The sequence below is a fragment of the Tetrao urogallus genome (genome assembly GCF_951394365.1).
Source record: "Tetrao urogallus genome assembly, chromosome: Z".
In the NCBI taxonomy this organism is placed as follows: domain Eukaryota; kingdom Metazoa; phylum Chordata; class Aves; order Galliformes; family Phasianidae; genus Tetrao; species Tetrao urogallus.
In genome coordinates this window covers 50,134,394-50,159,550 of record NC_136816.1, presented here as the reverse complement: position 1 = coordinate 50,159,550, position 25,157 = coordinate 50,134,394, and the positions used below count along the sequence as shown (strand labels likewise).

The following is a 25,157-nucleotide window of genomic DNA, read 5'->3' as shown; positions in this document are numbered from 1 at the left end:
CAGTGTCTTACACACCACTAGCCTCTTTGATGTGCTTTGATTTTGGCTCTCAGTACAGTATTGTGATTCCTGCTACTTCAACCTTTACTAAAATATAGATCAACACTTGCTTATCCCTACAGGGACCTTAGATGACGTTAGGTGCAATCCAAAACAACTTCTGGTGTTTCCGCTTACTCCCATATCTCTCATATATCTCATATCACTCTCATAAAAACCTGCCATTTTTATAAATACTGAGCAAATGATAGCCTGAGAGGATATGATGAAAAGTCGTATTGCTCCACATGGCTTAAACTTCCTAAGAGTCCTTTACATGCGTTATTTCTAATTAGAAGTGAAGTGCTACAGCACACAGATAAAATACTAGACATTTTCCTATTATTTTCAAAATATACTTTCTCAGTACAATTCACTCTGTATGCTGAAATGTAACTGTGAGTGATCAAAATGAAATTAAATACAAAAGAAGTGATGCATACAGCTTAATTCTTTAAGCTATTTCAGTAATGTAAAAAAATGTACTACCGATAAATGTTTAACTGCTTTTCAAATAATTTCTCTACTCAGTGAAACATAAACTGCTCAGCTGTAAGGAATCCCTGCTAAATAAATACAGTTTTTACAATTGCCCTGAATTTTGGAAAAGAAATCACAATGCTATGATTTCAACAATTATTCTGCTCATTCAGGAGCATATTTTTCTTAAGAACTCTACAAAGCACATTGCTGTACACTTGAAATACATAAATATGTAATTATTTTGGTCTACTGTAAAAATGATACAGCTTAAGAAATAAACTTGTAACTGACAACTGAGATTAGGCATAGCTCCTACTATTTAACTACTGTTTCATCATCCAAAGACATTGTTGTCACTGTATACAGAAATCCATATATCCTAGTTTGACATTTTTTCTTCATATCTGTAATCAGTTCATGTAGTTTGACTAGAAAAAAAGCTTTTTTAAAAATTGTTTATGAAATCACTTCATCTATAAAACGTGTAAAAACACAGCTACATTTGCAAACTATTTCTTATGGTTCCTGTTATACCCAGTGTAAGTTTCAGGATCAGTGAATTACTGAGAATTTTAGTGGTGGCAGCAGAGAAAAAACTAGGTAAACAAGATTAATTAGTGAGATTGAATCAAGTATAAACAAATGAACAAGACTGTAGAGAACTATGACATGTATACAACAATTTGCATTTTAGAAATCATGTAATTTACTACTGTATAAAAAAAATAATACAAAACCTGTATACAAGTTGTGCATTTGGAAGAATCTGCTCTAGTTTGCTTGTGTTTTTTACCCTGAAGCAGAGCACAGCTGGAGATGGGTTGCTGGTGAAGACTTTAATAATCCCACTTGGGAATGATACTGTCATATCACCAGTGATCTTCACAATACATCTAGGAGAATAAAAATATTGTTTTTATTGCAACTCATTAACTTCCTAATTTGAATGCTGACTGTAAAGCAATCACTATACTTTTGCAATCTGATAAGCTGAATTCATAACAGAAAATCAATTTTAAATGAGGACAATGTGGCACGGTAATTATCACATGTGACAATATTATTATCACTTTCAAATTGAAAATCAGGTGAAGTAAGTGAAAACAAAAGTACAGCTGCTTAAGCATACAGTAGTCACCAGATATTTTTCAGGCTTTGAAAACATGGCACAGCTATGCTTAGGCAAGGCCTACATAGCATAGAAAGGGATGTGACAGGGTGAATGAGGTGCTTTTACAGCTGCCCAAAATTACACACAAAAGTACACGACTGTGACAAAAACCCTTCTCATTTTCAGTATTCTCACTGAACACATTTTTGTAAAGCAGATATATATGAACTCCAAGCAAGTTGGACAATAGAGAGCAATGAGCCACTGCTGTTACTTACACTAGGGGAAAAAGCCTGGTGAAACCCCTTACCAACGCATATATATTTTCCCCAGTACATTATAAATACAAAACAGTGTGTTTTCTTATTGTAACTTATTACATTCAAAACAATTTACTATTTAACTAACTTTGTGGGATCTGCTCCTTTAAAGTAGGCGTTAACAGATTCAGTAAGGGCTACAGCGACAGGCAGGGTGTCCTGGTTTCCAAGGCTGACAGGGCTGGGACCACGTGAAACACCTAGAATACATACAGTGTATAGATTTAACTTGTAAAAGCTTAGCAATAGATTTCAGAACGGTTGACATCTGTCATTTTCACAAGACATTACTACCATCAAGTTCACAGTAGAGCCTGAAGTAGTACTTGAACGCTATTAGGACAAAACATTGTACAGTACAATCACACCACCAAAATACTGCTTAGCAGCCTAAGAAAACAGGACTACTGGTATGACATATTGCCAATGGACAGACATACAGAAATATGTATATATATAATATAATAAAACATATTATATTATATATATATATAATAAAACACGAGACACAGAAAATGCTGCACTAAAATGGCTAAGAATGACACCAAAGTCAGCAGATCCAAAAGACATTAGACATTAGCTACAATACATTAAAAAACAAAACATAAAACCTACTGTATGCTTGCTGCATGGAAAAATGTATGATAAAGTGGTCAGGGAAATGCAAAGAATTCAGCTACAGATTTTATGAACTTACATACAAACACATTAATATTACCCCACAGTAGTGAATTGTTGAATATCCTTTTAACTATTTCAGCCAACAAAGGTTAGAATTTCTGTGCAGAAATTACTGTAAAAATATTTTGCTAAGTTTTCTAACATGAATAGGAATATCTTGGAAATACCTGGACACACACAGCAGTTCACAAGAAAAGTAATTATCAGGCTTGTATCAGCCTTCATAGGTTCCTGTGCATACACAACAGAGTTAAAATGCAGAGCTACAAAAAACAACTTAGACCTCATGCTGAGGCTTTTTTAAAACTGTACAACCGACAAAACTGATTGCCATGGGATTTTACTTTCTCCTGGTGTTTTCCATGTGGAGCCAGCTACTTAATATAAACCGTAAAACTAGAAGTTTCATCTTTTTTACTAGCATAGCAGCATACCAGAGAGCATCTTAATCATTTTTCATATCACTGAACATAATGTATTTATCAAAAGGAAGATAAGGTTTTTTGCCATGTCATGAACAAAATGAGAAATTAACTTCGTATCATAAAGTAGAAACAAAATCCTGTGTAACATTGCCAATGGCATACTAACCCTACAAACTCTACCTTAGCATCTGTGACTTCTGAGCTCTTCCATAAACAGAAAGGAAGTCAGAACCTTGCTCCTCAAGGAAGGTCTAATATGAGATTGTACATGTAAATTCAGAGATAAGTGAAAGAGCCAACAACTGGAAAGTGAAACAAATGGATAAGAAAAGATAAGAGAGTTGGTCTAATTTTGATACTTTTGTAACTCGCTCTCCATAAAGATTTGTTCCCTAAGGTATTAAAATGTTCAGAATACTTCCTAGCACTACAAAAAAGTGTTAGAGCAGCTTCAGGACTGCTTAGATGCAAAGCATTGCTCTGGCCACAAGTGTTCAAAACAAAAAATTCTTCAGTGAATGAATTAATATGATGCTGGCTCTTTTTTTTTTTTTTTAATAATAATTATTTAAATGAACAGTAAGTAACTTTTACTGTTCTTTCAGAGCACACATGGGTGAAGTTTCCAGTGTTTACGTCTCTTCCTGAAATTTAGCAAAAAAACCCTGTGATTCTCAGTAGTCTTAGGAATCCAAAAGTGATGACTTCAAAAAAATTGTAACAACCAGATTCATTCTATTCAAGAAATTGTTTGATGAAACACTAAGCTCCAGAAGTATTCTCCATCCAAGCCAAAATATGCATTTGATGGAAAACGAACAATTGCAGTATATTATTTATTTATTTGTTTATTAATTATCAGACTATTCACAGATTTATCCATTCTATATAAAACTTACAACAGCCTTGTAAATAAATATAAACCTTCATATTGATATTTGAAAATTATGTAATATGAATACTTGAATTATTTTTCTATCAGTAAAAGAAAAATATTCATTTATTGACAGAATAGGGAAACTTGTTAGGAACAGTAAGTTTATTTTTACATTTTGCTGTTAACACTAAAGCAAACGTATACATTTATGCATCTCTCCGAGATGTATCTGAATGACTACTTAATTGTGCAGCCCTTACTCTTCAAGATCACTTATTATTAATGATAATCTAAGCACTTTGCTAAAAACCAATAAACTGAAGGATATATACCTGGCTAACTGAACAACAGATATAATTGTTTTGTTGCCTTGCAGCTCAAAAAATACGTCTAAAAATGTAATGCAGCAATATCCTGCTTCAGTGCTTCAAGTTAGCTGCAACCTCTCAGCGGGATAGGATGCCACAAAACTGTGCCATCCTGGATTGCAGTTCAAGCATTTAGGAGTAGCTGAGGACTAGCTCAGCTTGTCTTGATGCCTTGCTATCTGCCTCAACCTGACCAACAATAACAGCCTCTCAGCTATGTTGACATGTAGTGGCACTGACATGGACAAGAAGGATGGCAAACTGCAGAAAAAAAGACTGCATCACTGGTCACAGATAGGACAGTATTTCATCAAGTGGTTTCAGATCACTTTAGGCACAAAGAGTTGGATAATTTTAATACTGACTAAACTTGTTTTTATTTAGAATAAAAAAAAGTATACCCTAATTTATTTGTATCTTCATAGCTTTGTATTATATGAAAAAATATAAAAAAATTACCTGACTTATCTGAAGAGAATGAGGATTATCAGTTAAAACATATTCTATCTTGAATGAAAGTTGTAATGCAAAATTGAAGGCAAGAGACCAGGTTTTGACTTGTTTTGGAGGGATAGATAAAAGATCATAACATATTAAAGTAGTTATACCAAGTTTTGGTGATTTTGAATATATAAGCAGTTGAACTTTCAAGCTACTTGTATCTGCCAGACACCAAAAATGGCTGGAGAAAATTTTTTTTTGAAAGAAATGCAATTTTATTAGCTGCACTGTATTAGGATGATTAGTTAACATGTAAATCCGCATCTAATACAATACCTGGTGGTGTGTCACAAAGCTTTTCTATTGTAGAGAGTGTTCCAATCAAAAGATCATCCTCTATTATATTTAAATGAAACAAAACATTGCAAGAAAACAAAATATTTCAAGCAAAAGTAGATGTTAATTCACATACATAAATTCTCTGCATATGAATATAACTCTGACACATAAAAGAAATATGCCTACAAGTTCACATTGACCTCTGCATTATTCAGAATAGAGTATGGCAAACACTGCACTGTGCAAAAGCTGAAAAGAATATAGACAGTAGTGTAGAGCATCCTCATGCCCCAACATCATTCAGCATTCTGCACCCACCTCTCTCCAGGACTATTTAATTCCAACACACTAAGAAAACAGAACTGAGCCGGTTTATTTTTGCTAGACCAGGTTAATAACCATGCCAAATCCCTGTGGCAGCACACACTTCCTTACCATTTTCCTCGTACACTCATGCATATGCAGAGAACTGGAGCTATTGAAGCTGCTGCCACTAGCTGCTAAGGCCTGAGGAAGCGAGTATGGATGGACTTTGACCACATCAGTTATAATACCAATTAAAGTATAAAATATTTTATAAATAAAAGAAAAACTGATAAAATATCAGTTATCTTTCTGTGATGGTTCTCAGCATTTAGTAATTAGTAAACATTGAACTATGCTGCTACCACAGCATCTGATGCTTACTAGCTTAGGTTTTGCAGAAGGAAAAAACTGTTGTACTTCCTCACAGGTGTAATACTCCCTAGGAAGCTGTGTGGATGCTCTCCAGAGATGCTGAGCCTGTCTGAGAAATCCTTGGTATCAGTAACATTCACAGATAACTACTGACTGAAAATCTGACTTGGGATTGAAGTGTAATACCATTCAGGAATGAAATATTACAATTTTGCTAAAAAAGCAAGTTAAAATGTACTTAAAACAACAACAAAAAAAGCAAACAAAACACTTCTGAAATCTCCTTACTGTTTGTTATAAACAAATATAAAAACTCAAGGATTTTTCCCTACAAACATGAGAAAATCTTCTGAAATTTGTGACAACCTGTAAAGACGTATCTGCTTTTCATCTTCATTGTTTTTGGCTATTTTTCACATTTTTATCAACAAGCTCTGGTTAGGTAATATGCTTAAACAATTTGAAAAGATGCATGTTTTTGTGTTTTTTTCTTGGAAACTACAATTATAACAATAAAAAGCAAATACAAAGAGCATATACATTCTGTTTTGAACATCCGTATTCATTCAAGTTTATAAGCATCCTTAAATATTTCTGCACTTACAACGAATTTTGAACAAGTACACGATAACATGCTGTGCTTGGTGAACACATACACAGAAACACAAAACACAAAGTTATACAGCATTTCAGTTTTGAGAAATCTTTCACTAAAGAACAAGTCAAAATCAGATCAGTGATCTGCTCTATTCAAATGAACTGTTCTGATAGGACAGAACAGTGTCCTGTCAATTACAGGTAGGTATTTCAAAGGATACTTGAGGTATCCAGACTAGACTTACACATGGAACCACTAAATGCAAGGAATGGTTTTCACAAGAAGCAAAACCTAGTGGCAGAATTAGGCCACCACTAGCAAGTGAATACGGTAAATAAGTTAATTAAGTTAAATGGTTAATGTAACTTACCAACTGTAGGTGTATTTGCTGCACTAAGGGAAGCAGAGGAGGATATTGAGGAGATGCTCTCTGCACGTGCCAAGGGAGCTGCAGGTGGTGGACTTGAATTAGAGGTCAGTGGAGGGCTGAATGGCCTAGGCTGAACAAAGGAGATTACAAGAGTATCAACAGGCAGAAAGTCTGTTAATTTAAAAATTAATTTTACAAACATGAAAAGTACTGTAAATAGAAGAGATCTTCATTTCATTTCACAATAAATGTCTAAGTGTTTCTTAGATCTTTTACTGTGTTGTATATCCCACTTTCCAGCATAAAACAGAAGACAAGTTTTCCCTGGAGACCATAGAATCATAGAATGATTTGGGTTGGAAAAGACCTTTAAGATCATCTAGTACCACCACCCCTGCTATAGGCAGAGACACCTCTCTCTAGACCAGGTTGCTCAAAGCCCCATCCAGCCTGGCCTTGAATGCTTCCAGGGAGGGGGCATCCACAGCCTCACTGGGCAACCTGTTCCAGTGTCTCACCACCCTCATAGTAAGAGTTCCTTCCTGATATCTAGACTAAATCTACCCTCTTCCAGTTTAAAGCCATTTCCCCTCATCCTGTCACTACATGCCCTCACAAAAAGGCTCTCAATTTTTCTGTGAGCCCCCTTCAGTTACTGGAAGGCCACTATAAGGTCCCCCCCACAGCCTTTCCTTCTTTAAGCAGAAGAGTACCATCTCTCTCAGCCTGTCCCCATAGGCTTGCTAGGCCATGTAACATCTTGCTAATTCGAAACACAGGAAGGGAGAGGATCTTACCACAGTAAAATTTTTTTCAAGTAAGTCAAATGGGACCCAAAGAATCGTAATATTCATAGAAGAGATCAAGCATGGTTTGGTTTGATATGCTGCCTGAGTATGTGCATTCTTTGCCACATTCACAGTAGGTGAACTTGCACTGCAGGCAAGGAGCAAAGACGGCATCTCTCTATGTTGATGAGCAGCTGCTGCAATCCACTATCTCCTTTCACCAATCACCTCCACCAAGGGCAGAGTGAATCACAGCACGTCTACTTGTATCAAAGCATGACTGATAATGACCCACTTAGTACCACTAACTCCCCAAAGTTTAGGCGATATTCCTACATCAATGAAGCTTTGCTAATAATTTTGCTAGAATTTAGCATTGTGAATAACTTAATCCTCCTCCCCCCCCCCCCCCCATCCATGCATTTTCAAACTATTTATTTATTTAACTAAAAACAATCCAAGATCAATTAAGAATTATTTTTGTTACAGTAACACACTTATTGCAAACAATGCCCATACCTATCTGGTGAAAATCTGAGTATGTGATTTCTTGAGCCCTGACTGGAAAATAACTCCATTGTAACAATATAAACAAGTGGTATATCTGAAATTTATTTATAAACAAGAATTTTTAAAAAATCAATACATACTATTTCATTAATTCCACTAAGTTTCCCTGTAGACAATTTTGTTCTTGAAGCAGGCCTTGGAGGGGGTACAATGGTGCCTACGGTAAGAGGAGTTGTGGGTCTTGCTGAAAGAAAGCAAACGTAAGAAAATCAAAATTAGAAATGTCACAGTGAACACAAATAGGTAGTCAGTCAAATAAAACCAAGTGAATAAAACCAAACTGAATGTTTCTATTAAAAGTTCCTGTTTTACAGTTCTATTTTGTAAGATTCACCACAAATCAAAAAGTATTTTAAAAAGAGTGATGAGACACTCTGAAAAGTGACTCTAAAAATGGCATCACGGTATTTCTCAATGCTCTCAAATGATTTTCTATCAACTAATCTCAGAGCCTTGTATGCAAAAGAAGGTTTTACCTGAGTTTATTTTTGTGTATATTCTACATAGAATATAGGACAATCTTTCATGTCTTACCATAATGAAAAATTCAGTGGAAATTCACATTTGGTTCTGGCTGATAATATAGCATAACAGTTAATATCAAATCACGCCTTCTGAAATTCCACTGATTTCAGTAAGTAAATGCCAGTTTAACACAAAAAACTCAGCAAATTACTCTGTTGACTGCAAGAACACAGTAGCTCCTTATTATCTCTTTTAGCCAACCTGTCAGATCTTAAAAGCAGTACAAAACACTGCTCCCATGTCCATCTAAATCTAGTAGACACAACCAACAGACGATGGCAGCAGTATAAAGATGCCACTTTTACACAGTCACTTTTCTGAAGAGAACTGTATTTGAAAATAAATGTTAAATGCCATCACTTCAAAATAGAAACCCAAATATATAGTTATAGTTGCTGCGTATCTTATAAGCTCCCTCAAAAAAAAGGCAAGGTGCTGTGTTTTGATTGGAGCTATCCCAGATGTGTACAGACTGGGAGAACTCCGTGAAAGCAGTCGTGCAGAGGACCTGGGGGTCCTGATGGACCAACAGTCGGGTATGAGCCAGCAGTGTGTGCCTGCAGCCTGGAACTCCAACAGTATCCTGGGCTGCATCAGAAGAGGAGTGGCCAGCAGAGAGAGGGAGATCATTGTTCCTCTCTGCACTGCCCTCATTAGGCCTCATCTGGAGTAGTGCATCTGATCCTGGGGCCCCCTGCACAAGAATGATGTGGAGCTGTTGGAAAGGCTCACCTCTTCTCTGAAGACAGACTAAGGGAGCTGGGCTTGTTCAGCCTGGAGAAAAGAAGGCTCTGGGGAGACCCCACTGTGGCCTTCCAATACGTGAAGTGAACTTTTTACATGGGTAGACAGCGACAGGACAAAGGGAAAAGGGTTTAAAATGAAAGAGGGGAGATTTAGATTAGATGTCAGGGGACGTGTTTCACTGAGAAGGTGGTGAGGCACCGGCACAGACTGCTCAGAGAAGCTGTGGATGTCCCATCCCTGGAGGAATTCAAGGACAGGCTGGATGGGGCCCTGAGCAGCCTGAGCTGGTGGGTAGCAAACATGTCTAAGGCAGAGGGTTGAAACTGGATGGTTTTTATGGTCTCTTTCCATCCAAACCATGCCATTATTCTGTGAAATTACCCTGGACAGTTCTTTTTTTTGATTAAGTAAGGTAATATTAAGATTAATTTTATTAATGTTACGCAGTTTTTATTTTCTCAGGCATCCAACATAATTCTGCCCTCACTGAGGTAATGGAATTCCACTGCTGACTTGGGAAGAAATGTGGCTAATACTGACTATAACCACCATATGCCCAGGCTACACAGTACATGTTAAACATCAGTAATCTGCTTCAGTATCACAGATATTCAGCAAACCGTGCCCAATGCTTCTTGCTTTGCTCTTTCAGTATGTAGCATCATTCTAATATGATCCACTTTTTAAAATATTGGGTGTTAAAGAGAAACTGTTCTCAGTCAAATTTACTTAAACTTTATTTAATCTGATCTATAGAAAGCAGGTTCAGAATACATCTGTTCAAGAAAGGAACTGTTTATGCAAAATCAAGCATTTAATCTTTGAGACTTCATTGCTCTCTGACATTCCAGGAAAGTACATGTGCATTTCCAGAAAAGCTAAGCTGCGTATAGCTAAGAAAAAGCAGTGCCTTTATAGTTAAATAAATTGATTTTTCCTCTTACGTCAAGCTGAATATTTATTTCAGTGTCCTAAGTTTCAATGAAATTGACACTAACAAGCAATTTAGTACATTCTAAGTTAAGAAGTTAATTTTAAGGTAAGCTAGAATAACGAAATAAAAAATCAGTCCAAAGCTTGCTTTTTGGAGTCAGTTATTAGCAAAGAGCAGTACACAATGCATGCTGGCCATACCCTTGTTTGAACGAACACAAGGAGACACTAAACTATAGTCCAGATGTGCTGAAGATGATGTGGAAGAAATTTCTGCAGCAGTGCCAGTTTCTTCAATGAATAATTGTTCATGGCATATAGTATTATTTGAAAGGTCACTTTGATCCTCAGAAGCACAGCAGTTGGAAGAATTCCCAAGCAAAGCAGAAGAGGCAAGGCAGGCATTTTCAGTTTTAAAATGTAATCTTTGTTGCTCCTTCTTGTCTGTGCTTGTTTCTCTAATTGTAAAAAGTTCATCAGCGAAGGAAATCCACTGACTCTGAGACCATGAAACAGAGGATAAAGTACTGATACTCCCTGATGGTACTTCTACACCAGATTTGCACAAAGTGCTAATTATGAAGTCTGGTGAGGATGGGCTTCCAGACCCAGAATCTGTCTGGAGTCCAAGCAAAGACTGAGATGTTCTACATCCAGGCAAGCCACTGGTAGATGAGGAATTCCTACTGTGCTCTCTTAGAGTAGCTGAAGGAAAAGGTAAGAATTGAAACAAGATGGAATACTGAAATGATAAAATATAAATCCAGACTTAAAAGGTGTATTCAATATCAATATCCTCTGCATTATTATTAGCCAGCATAAAAAATAATTGCTCTATTAGGCTAAAAATCACACCACTTACACATATAAGAAAAAAAACAACAAAACATTTATCACATTGGCTTTGTCCAAACTGTCAGACATGTCACTTTCCATTCCTTACGCAAGCCAAGAAGTAATCTATGTTTTTTCTTTCCCCTTAAATCCCGAATTCTCATGATTTTGTTAATCTCTAACTTCTATACCACGTTAAGTTTAACTTCCTCTTGTCCTTTTATTTTCCTTTTTGGTGTCCTAATCCATTTTTATTTCCTTTCAATAGATCTCTCCTTTCAACTTCTTTCAAAACAACTTAGTCAAATCTACTCTCCTACTTTCCTTCCAAACATTTATGCTCTTACCCACATCTGTAGTGGAAAAGCCCAACATAAATAACTGTTCAGTGAATGAATGATGACAATAAAGTCATGAGATGCTACTTGCTTCTTATTTTTCTGATCCTATCAATCCCTTCTTTAGTAAGTCACAGAATGCATGAGGCACCATCTACCCCAATTTATCTTCTGTCATGCCAGAGTCTTCAACCTGCCAGAAAATGAGTTTTCCACAAGTTTTCCCCGCATTTGGCTGTTGCCTGTTGGAGTAGATGACAACAGAAGCAGCAAATGCAGTTAGTCAACTCTTTAATGTTTTGCATACTGGCAAAGCTAAGAGCAACAGCAGAGTGGCACAAAGAATTAAAGAGAGCAATAAATTTAAACGTACACATTAGTAGCATAGGTCTGTAAAGTTTTCTTTCTGTCATGAACAAGAACATGATCTAAGACCAGATAAACAGATACTTAACACAGCTTTCTCTTCCTGACATTTTTACGTATTTTATGTACTTAGGTTCTGAAAACATCATTCAAAGCCTTTGAAATGCAACTGTAAATCTCATACTAAAACTATGGGGAAATGTGCAGGATTATTTTTAAAATGCCTGTTTATAAAAATGGGGAAGATAAATAAAAAAAGCATTTATAAAGTATCAGTAGATCACTAAAAATGTATGTTGGGTTTGTTCAAGATAATAAAACTAGCTTAAATTCTAATAAAACAGGATTATTCATGGATGACCAAAGTTTACTTCTATGCTGCATAAACCACAGCCTGCAAAAATACCGCAGTGGTTGAGGTGTTCAATGATTAACACAATTACGAAACAGTATTCTAAGAAATGCTTTAGCAGGAAAAAGACAGAAATATCTATGGGATGTGATAGATCATACTTCGTATACAGAGCAAAAAATTTATTGTATATTTCAGCAATTTAAGTTTTGGATTGAAACTGTTAAAACCTTTCAACAGCAGTATTATCTATATTAACATTCAAGTTGGAAATAAAACACTCATTTCTAAAGGTTTCAAAAGAGAATCAGATCAAAATTGTGTACTTTTAAAAGCTGCAGGGTAATGAGCATCAGAAGCTAACTTAATTTAAACAACAATACGAACTACTGCAATTCAGTAAAAAAAAATAAAAATTCCAAATATATTACTACTTTGATACATTTTGGAAAACTTTCTATTTAACTGCATGGGTCATTTCACTAATGTAAACAGCTTAGTTAATTCCTAGAACGACAATCCTTTTAATAATTATTTAGCAGAGAAACATTACAAAGGCAAAATATCTAGATATTCAGATATTTCTCGTATCTGAAATTGACTTTCATATCTAAGATTGGCTTATGCCCACAAGGCACTATATTCCACCAGTTTCAATAAAATGTAGGGATTTGCACATAAGCCACTTTTAGGAGGTGCAAAGCCACGTGCAGACTCCCCCTGAAGTCTGGCTACTGATCCCAATGATCTGTCACTGCTCATGAGCCAGAGGCTGTTCTCTCCACAGTTCTGCTCACTGAGGAGGGACTGTATGAAATTTTTCTAACCTGCTTTATTCTCCTACCCATGAGTAGCAAAAAATCAACTAATCACAAACCAAGCTCCAGTCGGTAGATATGGCCCTCCAAGTCCCACATTTCAGGCAGAATGTAGGCCTCTGTCTAATACCAGGACAGACGATCATCTGTCCTACAGGATAGTTGTTGGCTGTCTTGAAAGCTATGCCACCAAGTGGAGGAGTTACAGGAGGAAATGAGCAGGCTGTGTAACATCAGAGGGAAAGGACAGAAGCTGGTGACTTCAGGCACTAAAAGGAAAACTTCTGCCTCTCCTAAAGGCTTACAATTGAGGAGGTTCACTGCCCTCACAGCTGAAGACACGAGCCTACTTGCAGTGAATGTACTACTCCTTAACAATGCCAGCTGGAAGACTACCTGGAAAAAGAAGGTCATATAAAGGGTGACTCCCTGCCGTACAAGGAGTCAAAAAGGACAAAGACATGCATCTATCAACTCAAGCTATCAACTAGAGAGGTTTGCTTCCTGCGGGGAGCCTAAATCTACGATATTGTGGAGGGACTGCTAAAGCTGACCGCTGAACCCTGTAACTACTAATCCCTCCATTCTTCCATGTGAAGTATACATGATACCTCTAATTCATAGTATCAGCACTAACTACAGATTTCTGCTGGGAGCAGTGATCAATAGCATGGGGCTTAGGTTGTCTTCTATGCAATCTTGCTGGTGAGAGCATGAGAAGGGCACTAATAAAACAGGCCAGGAAATCACTGCAAAACTGGTGACAATGACAGGGTTTAGGGTTCTGTGACCATTAATCCTTGTATATACATCAGCATCTGCTTGGGAAAGATTGAATACACCTCGATTTTAACATTATTTTTACCACTAGCATAGCTGACCTCATAGAGATGGTGGGGTATGGGAAGAGTAACCAGTGGTCCTACAGGGAGCTGGTGATAGTTGTGGAGCAAACAGAAGAGGAAGAAATCACAAAATCAACAATATGGGGCTTAAGTGGAGTCACCTTCAGCGCTTGCATGCAAGCGAGGAAACACCTACAAAGCACTGTCATGGAGAGATTCCCCAAACCCTTTCTACAAACATTTCAAGCTGGGGCACCTCTATGAAGTGCCTATACACCAAAGCACAAAGTATGGGGAATAAACACGAATTAGATATTTGTGTGCAGTTACAGGTCTATGATCTATGACCAAAGCAATAATATAGCTAAAAAAACAGATTATTTTGAGAAAACACAGCTTTTTTTCAGCATAATTCACTCACATACATACAATTCACTTCCTCTCAGGTGGTGCAACAACTTTCCCCTCAGCCCCATGCAGCCTCAGTCCTGCCCTTTTCTCCCATTGCCCCCCAGTTCTGCCCACACATCTCATAACAGAATAATGAATTCATACAGAAAACAGACTCTTCACTGCAAAGCGTTATGGAGGCTTTGTACTAGATAGTTCAGCAGCCTCCTCTGTAAAGAAGAAATCCATTCCTGTTCAAAATGGATGCTCAGCTTGGTTCATAGTTGCTGCAATATCCTCCATTTATCTTTCAGCCCTATTAGCAAAAAAATTTGACTATGTTTTTCTTTCAGCACAGATAATCAATTTTGGAAAGGAAGAGAAGGAGAGAAAAAAACAAAAGCAAGATAGAATTTTCCAAAGGTTTCTTGTGTTCCCCCTTCCCGTTTGCTCCCCAGCTTAAAAGCTTGATATATCATACCTTCCGTATTATTCATAACATGGGATATCTTTCATTTTGGCAATTTAAACACATGCAATTACTAAAAAAATAACCACAGAACATCCCAAAGAATATGCAGAAAACACTTTCCTGCTATCAAATATCTCACCTGAGGAGGATGAGGAAGCCAAGGAGGCTGAAGAGGAAGATTCAAGCGAACTGCTAAACAGTGGATCCCATGCCAGAAGGTCACTGTTCCCCTTTCTATAGTAAGAGTTACAATTGGAATATAAATGAAAGGCACACATAACAGTCGAACTACAGCACTGATAGTTCATCTGTGGTATTCATTAGCTTTTGCATCTAAAAGTAAACGCACTTACAAATTGTAGAACTAGTTTACACATAATTAAACTATATGCATTGACCCCTTTATTACTTTTGGGCAACTGTGTGTATGGACATATGTCATTTTGCTAGTATGTATATGTATGTATTCTCACTTTCAGCAAGACGTACATCTACAAACTGATTTGTTTCAGCAATATATAAGCAATATGTAAACTGTCCAAATTCTGGGCTTGTGATCTCAAGCACTTCGCAGTGAAACACTGTGCAATGGAAACTGAACAAAAAAAAGCAATAATTTTTGATCACGTAATTTTAAATACCAATTGAGCCATCACAAAGAAGAAAATGCATTAGAAAGGGAAAAGCAAGCAAACAAAAATCTTCAATGTTACATTATTACTCTTTAATTCTTATAATGCAAGAGATGCTTAAAATAGCAGTCATCTGAAAATTTCAACGACTTTCTGAGTACTGGAGAAAAATAAGACCAAATCTTCACCCTCCCCCCCCCCCCCCCCCCCCCTGCAAACTTAGTTTGACATAATTTTAGAAGTTGAACTTACTCATTTGTCGGAGCCGAAAGCTTCGATTTTGTTAACTCCTCACCTAAGCAAAAGACGAAATAATAAGACCAAAGCTATGGTATGGTAAAATATAAATATTTCTGCTTCATTATAAAAATATAGTAAATGTTTACGATTGCTGTTCAAAGCTAATTACGAATTATTAAGAAAATGTATTATTTCAGATAATGTAAATTCAGATGCTCCTGAAATACCTTCTGAAGCAAGGGGACTATACAGAGCAAAGCATTTTGGAAGGAAGTATTTCTTTAAATCACTTCAAATCTCTTCCTCAAATTAAACTGCTTACATCAAGTTTATTCTTCAGCAATTCTGGCTTGTTTTCTCACTTAACAAAGAAAACCAAACAACCTAGAGGACTGAGACTCACACACTCTGCTTTCCTGGTCAGGTTTTGTATTTCTGGTTTTAAAACAGACTACTTTGCAACTTTGGGAATAATATTTAAGAAGTTAGAAGGGCTCACACAAGAGTAATCTCCATTTGACTCTCGGACTTGTTCTTCATCACAGTCACAGTCTCATCTGATTCCCAGCACAGGGAACAGTTAAGTATATAGAAAATGAAGAGATCTTTGGAGGTTACTAGCTGCTTTGAAATTTTGACCAGATAAGCTAGTTTTGTCCTTTGAATTGACTATGAGTAGTTTGTTTGAAGGAAAATATCAAAAAGGTATCCAGAATTGACAAGATAAATATTTTCCTACTTGATATACTGATATCATAGTATAGTATACTGATACTATACTATGAAATACTGAGTAAGTTCATTTCTGAAACAATAAAAAAATCTATTTTCATGCTAGATCAAAAAACTAACATAAACAGACTAGAAGTTAAACAGTCACACTTACTGGATGAATTTCGATTCATTTGTGCCTGAAACAGAAGAAGAAAAAAAATTTTTAAACCAATTTCCAAACAGAATGCTTAATAGTCTTAGGGCTCATATTTCCACTCTACTTTCTATGAGATATTTTGCTTTCAAGGCCAGGTAAAACATTCTGGAGCTTATAGAAAACCAAAACAGGACCTGTGACAGAACTAATGCACACTCACAACATGGAACAAGAAAAGGCAGGAAAGAAGACTGCTGAGCTGATAAAGTCAGCAGTATGACTACACAACTTTGCAGGGTAGGTCAGGAAGATACAACAGTTTTCATATCTCACTGTACATCTGACAGATAAATCATTCCTCAGCTTTTCTCAATACATAGTTGTACTATTTTAAGCATAATACATTTTCTCTCACACATAGTACACTCATCTGATTTTAAATTAAAAAGATGAACAAAAAGCCATTTTGTACTTACGGGACTGTGTCTCTGCTTTCAAAACATGGGGAAAAATAGAAAAATCACCATTAGTATTTTAATGTTACATATAGTATCTTCCTTGTTATCAAAGCCATCGTAATTCTGATCTAAGTATTGTACTAGATAAATTCAAAACTATTTGTAGTACCATGGCTTGATGTGAAGGATCATTCTGTGATTAGGCAGAACACACACAGTGAAGCTGCACCTTACAAACTACACATATCCACATTATATAATCAGTTTTAAAAGTCTGAGCACTCCTAAGACTTACAGGAAAGCTAAAATCTAAGGGAGAATTATTTTATATTGCAACAAAGTGCATTAAGGGAAACTTACTCTGCAATGAAAAGAACTTGAATATAGAATAAGTTCTGGATAGTAAATGGAATATTTACAGTAAAGATTCCTTATGACTTTTCTTCTCATTAAAAATACAAAGAACAAAATTACTTACAGATGTTGCTGGAGAAAGAGCAATGTTCCCAATAGAAACTTTTAATTCATCCAATGAAGGCATAGTATATTGAGAACTATTATTTGGCTGTACAGGTTTTATTTCTATATGGAACCTCCTGGGTTCATCATCTTCAGAGTCAGAATCACTGGATGAATAGAAATGGTTTTCTTTGATATGTTTTTCTCAGTTAAGGTGGAAATGACAATGGAGTGTCCATGGTACCTCTGCCAAGCATAACTGCAGAGGAAGCAGGAGTAGCAGCCATTACAACTTGCCATTTCTGCAGAGTGATGCTGACAGTTTCACTGCAAAAGATGCCAGTTACACAGAAGGCTGTCCAGTATATGAAACACTACTGTCAGCCTACAAAGGAATCACAGTGACAACACAGCCTTCAAAACTAGCAAAATATATGTAGCAGTGGTTCTTTATATGATTCTTCATATGCATGTAAATTCCATTGGGTAAAAGCTCTGAAAGGTCTATTCTAATTCTTGAAAGTGCATTTATTTTTACAAGAAACAAACTGCAAAACTTCCTGCACTCTAACACAAAAAGTATCTTGCTGTCTGGGTGAAGAACGCATAATCTATATATTGCTTCTGTTATTTTCACTTTGAAAAAAGACAGCCATATGAACAAAATCTCTTCAAAGCATTCCCTGACAAATGTCAAAACCCTAAACCCTAAAGGCATTCCAAATCCAATTCAACTGACAGATTCCCTGAGATCTGGTGAAGCAATATTCAGATATCTAAATCTTAGTCTGTTCATCCTCAAAAATCGATTACATCTGGAAAGCACAATTTTAAAGACAAGTCATTTTTTATTTCAGAAAATTGCTTTCTTTTGAAAGCTTCTGAGTTTCAAGATTCATTTCCTACCCATCAGGCTGTTGCACACAGCTTTTGTAAAGTGGCACAGGCTGACCACTGAAGTCTATGAAATGGTTACTGGCAAAGATCAGTTGAGATGTGAATGCCTTGAAATGAAAGGTCACTTCATGAAAGTTTTTTCAACACTTAAGACCGGCCTTACAAAGCCTGACTGCCAACAAATCATCTTAAGAGTTCCCATATGCAGAATAAATAACCATCCTTGGATGCTATTGGAAGGAAAAGAAGAAAACTGATGACTTCCTGAATCTGGCCAAGAGATTCTGAAGCTGTGGTATAACCTAGCTGACAAGGATTGCAAATCACTAAGCTTTGCCACTACATGTACAGACTTTTCCATTTCCTCATGACAGAAAGGATAATGGAGAAAAGAATGTCTGGGTGAATCATTTACAAAGAATGAACGTTATTCACTCCAGTCTCCATTTCATAACTATACATAAAGCATGAAGTAATGACGTTCCCCCCAGAACTGAATAATAGTCTTTCATTTTTATATTGGTTTTGTAAATAAGAAATAATGTGACTGTTTTTACCAGCAAAGCAAACTTCCCCGGGGTCAGCAGAAGAATATTCTGCAAAGTTGATACGAGCAGAGAAGCTATGAAGGATTGACACACATTAAGGTGCTTTCAACCAAAAAAATGTTACACTATTTAAGGTAAATTCAAGTGTAAGTTTACTTTTTATTTCTAGTCTCTCCCCAGAAAAGCAGAATACATTCCCAAAAATCAGTGATTTTGCTAAGAGATTGCTTAGACCTATCACAAGCCAGATCTCACGTCCTGAGCACAGCCTGTTTCTGATGAGAGAAAGAGGAAAAAATCTTTTTCTTCAGAGAAAGAGCAGAAAAAATAATGAGCTTCCATGAAAAATGACTCATGGCAAAAACTTATCAACTTACCACAACAACTATTAACATACAATAAAAACTCTGTGTGCTGGAATGACTTCACTAAGAAGCAGAAGTTCTATTTCTGGACTGCTGGCATTCCTAATCTTTTTAATGACGCTATAAAACCGTGGAGAGGGTGCAGGTATAGAACCAGTAACTGTTTACCATGTGTAAGATAGTTCTACTTTATGAACTCTCTGAAAGCTTTTCACAGAGAAAGGCCTGCATGGCTACCTTCAAGTTTTTGTTCACATCTTCGCTGTCTTTAGACAAAGAACACTCTTTTACCATTCCTAATACATCAGATTTAAATTTTAATGTTTACACACACACACACAGAATCAAGGCTAGACAAAATTCAACATGGTTTGCAGAAACCGTGAACACAAGAATGCAAATTTGAAACACAAGTACCATGACATTTTCCTCTGCTTAACTGTTTAATCAGTATTCTCCCTCTTCAAAAGATTATTACAAGATCAAATAAATTAGCACAGTAATAGTGAAAAGGATATCCTGTGTTGTTTCTGGTTTAATGCTGTATCCTTCATCATCTACATCAGGAATGTTCTAAAACAACAACAAAAAAGGTATTGACAAGTAAGTAAAAAAAAATTCTTACATTCAACTGGATCTTATATAATTGACAAACTGAAATTTGATTATGATGGCTAATTAAAGTAATCACTATTTAACATTAATTATTGCAGTTATTTCAAGCTATTCTCTATAGATAAAAAGTAAAAAATGCAACAAAACAACCTCCACGTTTCCTGTGAAAATACATTTCCTGTGAGTCTCAATCACCTCCTTTATTTTGCTTTTTTTTACCAGTATGCCACCAGTATTTTACCAGTATGCTACCAAAAAGGCCAGAAAATAACAGAAGTATGTTAGGTAAGTAAGCCTACAATTCTTTTTGCCCTAAATATTTTCCCAGTTTCTACTTCTAATCCCTTCAGTTAAAGCACTGAAGGTTCTGATGATGCAGGAGCATAAATTTACTAAGCACTAGTCAAAACTTCAATATGTGAGTAAAAGCATTCCAGGTTATAACAGCCTGCAAATTTTCTCCCCCTTGAAAAGTCAGCAAGACTGTACTGGTGCTTCAGCAAAAAGTATCTACATTAAGTAAAAACCACGGATGAAACTTAAAAGACATCTCCAGCACTGGGCTGGATTTTAAAAGCTACTGAACAATCAGGAATTTCAGTTTTTCAGGTACTGCAGATAATTAAATATATCAACTGAGAAAATTGCACTAAAAATAATTCAGAATGCTAGCTAAGGACTTTGTTTCACAAAAGCACTTTGAAACAGAGAGAAACAAGTTTCTAGTAGGATAATCTCAATTTTAATTATATGGGAAAAAAAGCCAAACTTGTTTACATTATATACAGACTGATATACTTTCATATACGGCTAATTATCCCATTCAAAACAGAAGAATAAACGAAAAGACCATGAGTGACTTTGTGAACTGAGCTGCCACAAATAAGATTTTTGTATAAAAAGCAGAACCCACACATCTTCAGCATGTACCGATTTTATCAGTTTCGATTTTTAATACAAACATGAAGATTCATACTAAAAAAAAAAAAAAAAAAAAAAAAAGACATTTATTCTAATGTACCAACAATTTACCTGTATTGTATTTGAAAACAGGTAGTGGGAGGCAATCTGAATGAAAGCGAACTTTACGTTATGGCCAAAATACATCAAAATACATCTTTCCAATGTAAGTCATTAGATATAAGAAGATAACTTACACTAGAAACTTCAAGTGAGCTAGAAAACAGCCAGAAAATCTAAAATTTGGACTTGGGTTTAAAGACATATTCAGCTTGAATTGATTTAGATAAGCATAAAACTGCTGTCCTGCAGAAATCACAAATGAGGCGTCTTGTATTTTATTGATATATCCTTCTAAACTTAGCAATTGTGAATTAAATTGAATTAAATAAAGATCAAACTTTTTGCCAAAAGGATTAAGAAACACTTAAGAATAGGTGACAGCATACCTAATTAGAACGCACATTAAACTACAGTCAGTAAAACTGTATAAACTCATACTATTAAATATAGAAGATGTAGGTGCAATTTCTTTAAACTTTTAAGACATGGCCACACTGCTATTTGATTAAAAAAAAAAAAAAAAAAAGAAGAAGAACTGGAGAAAAAAATGTAGTAAGAGTAGGATCACACGGTCCAGTACCTTAGCTCCACTTGCTCAAATCAGGGTTCTTAGCTACGCTTGACCTCAGGCCGACCTTGTTTATATGCCAAAAAACACTAATGAAACCTGACATCCAAGTAAACAGAACAAAAACATATAGCTAGAGGGTTCTTACATGCTCTTACTGCAACTTCTGAATTCTGCAGTTGTTGTAATAGTAAATTTTCAATAGATAAGGATCATTCATGGTTAAGATGAATTGAAAAACTACAAAAGTCTTTAAACATACAACATTCAGTTCTTCTTCCAGCCCAGGCATATATGTAAAAGATATTATTACTGGGGAGATGCAACACAAACAACAGAGTTCGCAAATATGCCTGCTTTGATTTAAAATTGGGAAAAAAAACCTTTGTTTGCAGAAAATGTTCTCATTGCACTATTTTAATCCATTCTCTAAAATAAATTGCATCTGTCAAAGGTACTGAAATCTTAATATTCTTAAAAGTATTCAATTTCCTAGCATTTTTGCCTTAACTACTTCTGATCTAGCAAAAATATTTGTAACAACAATTTATGAGCAATGTCACTTCAGTACATTGTTTGTATGCCTAACTTCAGGCAAAAAGTCAGCTGATATGCTCATAACAGAATTTGACTTGTAATTCTTTCTTCCTATTTTGAAATTTAAATATATAATTTGAAATTATGGACCTTATATAGTGTAAGCAGAATCAGAAATCATTAGCTTTATGTTTCCAGGTTTCTCAGTGATTCAGATTGATTTTGTAAAAAATTCTGATCACTCTTCACGTATTTTCTGCTTTCTACAATACTGAAATTGTTTTTTTGTATATACTATTTAAAAAAGGGTGGGTACCAACTGTGTCATATGCGAGTAGCATGTTAACTAAAAATCTTACAAATTAATTCCAAAATACTGTTTTCACGGAGAACTGCTTTCCTTACTTTCTAAAACATGAGACTATTATTTACTAATATCAAATTTCTTAACAGCAGCAGAAGATACAGCTCTTTGGGTAAATTATATATTCACAAATTTCATATTAAGGAAGATATTTGCATTTAGTTTGATAAGCCTCCTCCAAACTCCTACAAAGACAGAACTGCAAGTCAGGTGTGTCTTTTAAGCACCAGGCATGCTATAGTCAAGTCCTGATTTGCCTACCATGCAGAAATGAAGAAAAAAAACACAACATCCACTTCTGAACTTCATCACAGAGGAAGACCATCTTTGCAAACTTTGGTTTTCCATAAGAAATAGTTATTAGTATGATCAGGAATTCAGGTTTAGCCCCTCCATAATAACTCTATTTGTTTCCAGGAAAAAAAAAAAAAAAAAAGCTCAATATGGATATGACTTGAATTCTGGATGTTCGCAGATGTGATACAACACATGGATTCATGTCATACATAGTTTCAAGTATATACATATACATTTTTATATGTATGTATATGCATACTGGTAAAAGCATGCATGTAACAAAAATACATTTATAACTTTTTCTTGGCCTTAGTAAGTTTCACAGACTTTCTGGGCTGAATTTCTTTTTGAAGAAACATAACAAAAGGACATAATAAATAACAAAGTAAAACTGCAAATACAAGAAGTATGAGGGCTTGGAATTCTATTGCCAAAACTCATTTTCAGAATTTTAGTCAACACTTTGTTAACTAATTAAATGTTATGTCTCACCTATAATCTAAAAACAACGGGAGAAACCAAAGTGCTACCATGTCACCGATTCCTTAAAGGTAGAGAGGAAGTAAAAGAGAAGAACATTTGAAGTATTTTGCAGTCTAGCTATTTCCTTTGTCCCTTCATCAGCAACAAAAGCACTGCTCATAGCTCAGTTACTGGGCCAAAAAATAGACTTAACTGAACTTCAGCAAGATTTCTACCTTTCTTCTCCTCTTAGCAATCTACAGTGATTATGAGAGCTTCTTACGTCATATTCCTCAAAGTATGCAGCAAATTACGACTGAGCTGAACAGTTTTCTATTTCTTTTTTTTTCCATAGGAATTCTCTGCCATTTTACCGAAGAAGACTGACTTCCTTCTGCACATTCAGGTGGAGAAAAATCAAAGTAAGCAGTTGATGCTTGTAGCCTGAAAGAGCAGGAAAAGGAGCCTCTCCACTTTTAATAAATTTGAGATGCCAATTTGACCCAGGTAAGCCCTGAAGTACAAAGGTTTGAAATACATTCTCAGGCTCCTCTCTTTAGGATACCTAATAACACATACACACGCAAAAACCCACAGCATCACAGAAGAAGAGAGTAGCCAGTCATTTAGTCCCATTGACAGAGATGCAAGAAGAAAAACAAGATATTCGGAGTGTTCCACCTGCAACTGTGGCTAGAAAGGCTCGTATCCTGTAATAGCAGCAGCTATTCTAAACTGTGTCAGTCGGAGATAAATATTACAAAATGTAAGCAAAAAAAAAAAAAAAGACTGAATAAAGAAATTTATAATTATGGTTATACTTATTCTCCATAAATTAAGAGTACAGTACTTCCAAATTGAGCCACTTCTTATCAATAAAGAGTCTGTAAATCTAGATAATCTGAATTATATTATACATATGAGGTTAATGAAAACTTTTGGATGCCTCAGTGTATTTGTTTTCATTATAGTTTCCTATATAATAAAAAGGTGCAGCATTACACTCTGTGCATTTGTGACTCCCTTCTTAATTACTTTTGAACTTACTGGACAATTTCAAATGGATTTGACAGAACAGAGGACTCAAAGATAATTGCATTACTACAGTTTTCATGAAAAAAAGCAGTCAAGTAGAAGAGAGGGAGCTGCTAGTATTCCAGACGGGAAGGTCCGCAATCAAAACTCAGACCTTACTGGACACAAGTGAAATCCTGTAAACACTTTACCAAAAGAAAAGGTTCTGCTAGAGCTTTTAACTTCCTGTAGACCTAGGAACACATCAAACCTATTAGTTCTGCCCATGTAGCAACTTGCTAGGTAATGAACACGTATACACAGCCAAACTTCAGCTGTTATCTCTTTCTTGTATACACGCTGTTAGCTGTCTATTTTCTTAATTATCAAGGCTAAACTTAATGGAAGTTACATGTTTAGACTGACACGTAACAATGCAGGAATTTTTAATCTGCATTATTCATTTTGGACTGGTGAGGAGAGCCAGATGGAACTTGCCACTTAATATATGTTCAAAGATCCACAGTATCACATAGGACTGGTAGATCAAGTATTTAAGTCAATTCTTACTTGATCTTTAATTTCTAAAAATACAACGTATGTAGCTCAGCGTGTACAATCATCATTGCAGCTTGGTTACCTCCTACAACCCTCCCTCCAAAGAGAAAAACAATTAAAATCCTTGACAAATTAACAAATGCCATCTTTTAGAAAAGATAATATTAATACAAAATCCAGAGGATGAGATTTTATTGAGTGACCAAAGATGAAATTCACAATCTTAATCATAATTAAGGGGCACCTTAAGTAAGTTGAATTTTCTGAGAACTCCTCTTTAGCATTTTCTAGCAATCAAATAAAAAATTATAGTAATGGACTTTGCTATTAAAGCATTCTACCACTTAAAATGATAATGTTGCTAGTAAAAAGCAAGAAGAAATGACAGATCAAATTTTAAACTCTGAATACATGAAAAAAAAGATTTTGCATTAAAAAGAAGAGAAGGTTAAGAAACTGTTAGTCTTGCTGTTAGTTGATATGAAAGCTAATTTTTTAAAATAACTGTATTTAGACAGATCAGTTAACTTAAATGATTGTA

At 35.6% G+C, this 25,157-nt stretch overlaps 1 protein-coding gene across 1 annotated transcript in view; it reads right to left on the bottom strand.

The window, feature by feature from the left end:
• FCHO2 (FCH and mu domain containing endocytic adaptor 2) overlaps positions 1-25,157 on the bottom strand; it is a gene marked incomplete at both ends in the record, with an annotated part of 91,068 nt that overhangs the window by 12,356 nt on the left and 53,555 nt on the right. The window contains 12 exons of the mRNA XM_079548277.1: positions 1,260-1,415; positions 2,042-2,153; positions 5,082-5,141; positions 6,731-6,860; positions 8,169-8,272; positions 10,495-10,998; positions 14,848-14,942; positions 15,593-15,635; positions 16,467-16,491; positions 16,928-16,942; positions 17,388-17,561; positions 19,677-19,751. Of these exons, the coding sequence (XP_079404403.1) occupies positions 1,260-1,415; positions 2,042-2,153; positions 5,082-5,141; positions 6,731-6,860; positions 8,169-8,272; positions 10,495-10,998; positions 14,848-14,942; positions 15,593-15,635; positions 16,467-16,491; positions 16,928-16,942; positions 17,388-17,561; positions 19,677-19,751 (1,493 nt within the window). The remainder of the gene's footprint in view (positions 1-1,259; positions 1,416-2,041; positions 2,154-5,081; positions 5,142-6,730; positions 6,861-8,168; positions 8,273-10,494; positions 10,999-14,847; positions 14,943-15,592; positions 15,636-16,466; positions 16,492-16,927; positions 16,943-17,387; positions 17,562-19,676; positions 19,752-25,157) is intronic.